Consider the following 4061-nt stretch of genomic DNA (forward strand, 5'->3'; position numbering starts at 1 on the left):
CTGACCCAAGAACAAGCCAGTTTTGAAAGTCAGAAATACCACACGATTGGAAGAGCCAACAACTTTCTCTTCTCTCAAACAGTTTAAATAGGGATTTTGCCTCATGCCCAAGACTGTTATTTCAAATAACCATTAACAAAGAATGACAGAGATGTGGGTAGTTCAAGAAACCAAATAATGTAAATTAAATAGACTTAAGAACTTTGGCTAGAAAAGAACACTGAGTATGGTTCCTAGCAACTAGAAGTACTAGACCAGATGTCTGCTGTTTCTTGAAGGAGCTCAATTGCTAAAAAATCCAAGAGTCTGCAAAACCTTACACCCTTCGAGTTTTTGCCTTTGTGTCTCTTTGTTACAGCAGCTTAACCTGACCTTAACCAAAGTAGCACTTGAATCCTGGTCTCTCTGGTTTCCAGAGTGCTTCCTTTAACCATGATGTGTTATTTAGACTTCAGTTTAAGTGCCACAAGTTCAGAGATTTTGTTTGTCCCCTGCCAGACTCTTGAAAGAGTGTAAATAGTAACCAACCAATAGAAAAATGTAACAGATGTTCAATAAATATCTGTTGGGAGGATAAAGTAATAAACAAATGAACCAAGAGTGAAATGGAGGAACTATCTAAGACTGGGACTGTGCAGGAAAGTTCAGGACAGATGGGTGCTGAATTTGGACATTCAGATGCCACAATGCTGTAGTCACTGAATAAAAACTGGCCTCCTGCTGATGAGGGCCCCCAAGGCGCCCTTTATGTCGCTGTTGCGTAGGCTGTAGATGAAGGGGTTCAGCATGGGGGTGACCACAGTGTACATCACTGCAGCGACTGTGTCCTTCTGGGCTGCATGGGAGGACATGGGGCTGAAATAAACCCCAATGATTGTGCCGTAGAACAGGGACACCACAGAGAGATGAGAGCCACAGGTAGAGAAAGCCTTCTGCTTGCCTCTTGTAGATGGGATCCTCAACACGGCAGCAAAGATGCGTGTGTAGGAGACCAAGATGCCCACAAAGGGGGTGATGATAGGCAGGGCGCCCACAGTGTATACCATTGCATTGTTGAGAAAGGTGTCAGAGCAGGCAAGCTTCAGCAGAGGGCTCAGGTCACAGAAGAAATGGGGGATCCGATTGTGGGTGCAGAATGAGAGACGGGTCAGTAGTACTGTGTGGGTCAGGGCATTCCCGAAGGCTGCAGTCCAGGACGCTGCCACCAGGAGGCTACAGAGCTGTGGTGTCACAGACATGGCATAGTGTAGAGGGTGACAGATGGCCGCATAGCGGTCATAGGCCATGGTGGTCAGCAGGAAGCTGTCGATGCCGGCGAACCAGATGAAGAAGAACATCTGGGCCAGGCAGCCAGCATAAGGAATCCCTTTGTGTCCTGACACGTGGTTGGCCAGCATCTTGGGGATGGTGGTGGAGGTGAAGCAAATGTCCACAAAGGCCAGATTGGCCAGGAAGAAGTACATGGGCGTGTGGAGCCGGATGTCAGTGGCGATGGCCAGGATAATGGACAGGTTCCCCAGTTGCGTGACCAGATACATGCTCAGGAAGAGTATGAACAGCAGCTGCTGTTGCTTGGGGTCCTCCGAGAGGCCCAAGAGCAGGAACTCAGAGACAAGGGTGAGATTTGCCCCAATTTCAGCCATCCTGAATCAATCAGAAAGGAAACAGAGGAGCTGTCCAGGGTCCTGGTCAAGGCCAGCCCCTCCTTTGCACCCTGGATCTCATCCCCTCTCCTTCGTTCAGCCGTTCATCAATTCTTCCCAGTCTCCTGCAGCAGAATCCCCCCACCCATGTGCTGGATCATTTCCATCAGTAAACACACCATTCATTCTGCACAGCCCACCTGCTGGGTGTCACCAGCAGGTTGGTGGACAGCTCCTAAGCACACTGACTATCTCTCACCCCTACCACCTGTGTCTCTGTGCACCAAGGCTTTATCTGATCACCGGAGCAGGCTTAACCTGCAGACGGTGTAACGAGGAAGTGCTGGGAGTTGACATCTCAAGAATGACTTTTGGCTAGTGAGGGACTGGGCTTGTTGGGTGAATGTCCCAGCTTCATCCCTTCTGAGTGAGGTAGCTCTGGGGTGTGTTCTCACCAGGATCCCTACTCCTCCACACCTTCCTTCCCCAAACACTCACTGAGTCTTCTGGGATTCTTTTTCAAATAAATATTTGCACTCAAGTTCTTGACTCAGAATCTGCTTTGGGGAGAACTCAAATTAAGATGGGTCAGTGGAAAAGAATCCATCTACCAATGCAGGAGCTGCAGGAGATGCGGGTTCAATCCCTGGGTCAGGAAGATCCCCTGGAGGAAGAAATGGCCACCCATTCCAGCATTCTTACTGGGATAATCCCAAGGACAGGAGCCTGGCAGACTACAGTCCATGGGGTCACAAAAAGTCAGACACAATTTAGTGACTGAACAGCAACAACAACTGCAAGCAGTGTGTTGTGCGCTTATAAAATGCTCTGTGCTATACAAGATGTACCAATTTATCATTATCTTCATTTTTTACATTTATTAATATTTATTTATTTTATTGGAGTATACTTGCTTTACAGCACTGTATCAGTTTCTGCTAGACAAAGAAGTGAATCTGCTATGCATGTGTGCTAAGTCATTTTGGTCGTGTCCAACTCTTTGCGATGCTATGGACTGTAGCCTACCAGGCTCCTCTGTCCATGGGATTCTCCAGGTAAGAATACTGGAGTGTCGAGAGGGAGGGGACATATGTATACCTATGGTTGATTCATGCTGATGTTTGGCAGAAACCAACACAATTCTGTAAAGCAATTATCCTTCAATTAAAAAAATAGATAATGTTAAAAAAAAATACTGGAGTGGGTTGCCATGCCTTCCTCCACAGGATCTTCCCAATCCAGGGATTGAACCTGTGCCTCTTACCTCTCCTGCATTGACAGGTATATTCTTTACCACTAGCAGCACCTGGGGATCAGCTATATGTATACGTATACACCCCTTCCCCCCAGCCTCCCTCCCACTCCCGACCCCCCACCCCATGCCACCTGTCTGGGTCATTACAGAGAGCTAAGCTGAGCTCCCTGTGTTACATGGCAGCTTCCCACTAGCTAGCTGTTTTCACATGGCTGTGTGTATATGTCAATTCTACTCTCCCAATTTGTCCCATCTTCTCCTTCCCCTCTTGTGTCCACGGATGTGTTCTCTACACCTGCATCTCTATTCCTGCCCTGGAACTAAGCTCACCTGTACCATTTTTCCAGATTCCACATACATGGGGCAATATCCAACATTTGTTTTTCTCTATTTGACTTGCTTCACTCTGTATGACAGACTCTAGAGCCACCCACATCTCTACAAATGACCCACTTCCATTCCTCTTTAGGCTGAGTAAACATTATCTTCGAATTTTGAGGTTGGTCTTGGTTTCAAACAGTTAAGGTTTACTTTGGTTTTTATGTCCTGTGCCCTGTAGCTTTTGTCTAACTTGTAGGTGCCATGTTCTGATGATTATAAAATCAAAAGCTTACAATAAAGTATGAAAAGAAAGCATGCAGAATGAAGAGGCAAAAGTGCTTGGGTAATGTTCTTATGAAATATCACAAACAGTACTCTGCGGTACCTGTGGATGGACAGAGAAGAAATGATATTCCCAGGGAATAGCAGTCTTGGAACATCTGATACTTGCAGAAGTCTGGGCAACCTGGAACAGTTTTGTGACTGTGTAAGACTCACTAGAAACTATAACACTTAATTTATATTTTTAGAATGAAAAACAGTTTTTTAAAAATAAAAATATGGGTAATTGGGACTTGGAGGTCCACTGGCTAGGACACCATGCTTCTAATGCAAGGGGAATGGGCTCAATCCCTGGTCAGGGAACTAAGATGTCCCATGCATGGCAATAAATTAATAAATAAACAAATAAAATTTTAAAAAAGCTAAAAAATAGAAACCAGGATCTCCTGCATTGCATTGGATTCTTTACCAGCTGATCTATCAGGGAAACCCAGTTTATGGTACTAAGTTGCTTCAGTTGTGTTCAACTCTCTGAGACCCCATGGACTGTAGCCCACCAG

General features: G+C 45.9%; 1 protein-coding gene across 1 annotated transcript; it reads right to left on the reverse strand.

Annotated features, from left to right (window-relative positions):
* Nucleotides 1–695: 695 nt before the first annotated feature.
* LOC122701025 (olfactory receptor 1361-like) lies at nt 696–1643 on the reverse strand. Its single transcript, XM_043914048.1, has one exon. The coding sequence runs from the start codon at nt 1641–1643 to the stop codon at nt 696–698; it is 948 nt and encodes a 315-aa protein (XP_043769983.1).
* Between the last annotated feature and the right edge of the window lie 2418 nt (nt 1644–4061).

This window comes from Cervus elaphus, chromosome 9 (genome assembly GCF_910594005.1).
Source record: "Cervus elaphus chromosome 9, mCerEla1.1, whole genome shotgun sequence".
Taxonomy (NCBI): Eukaryota; Metazoa; Chordata; class Mammalia; order Artiodactyla; family Cervidae; genus Cervus; species Cervus elaphus.

Bases quoted from the DNA above. Each gene is read 5' to 3' on its own strand.
- LOC122701025 (XM_043914048.1), bottom strand. From the start codon at position 1,643: ATGGCTGAAATTGGGGCAAATCTCACCCTTGTCTCTGAGTTCCTGCTC.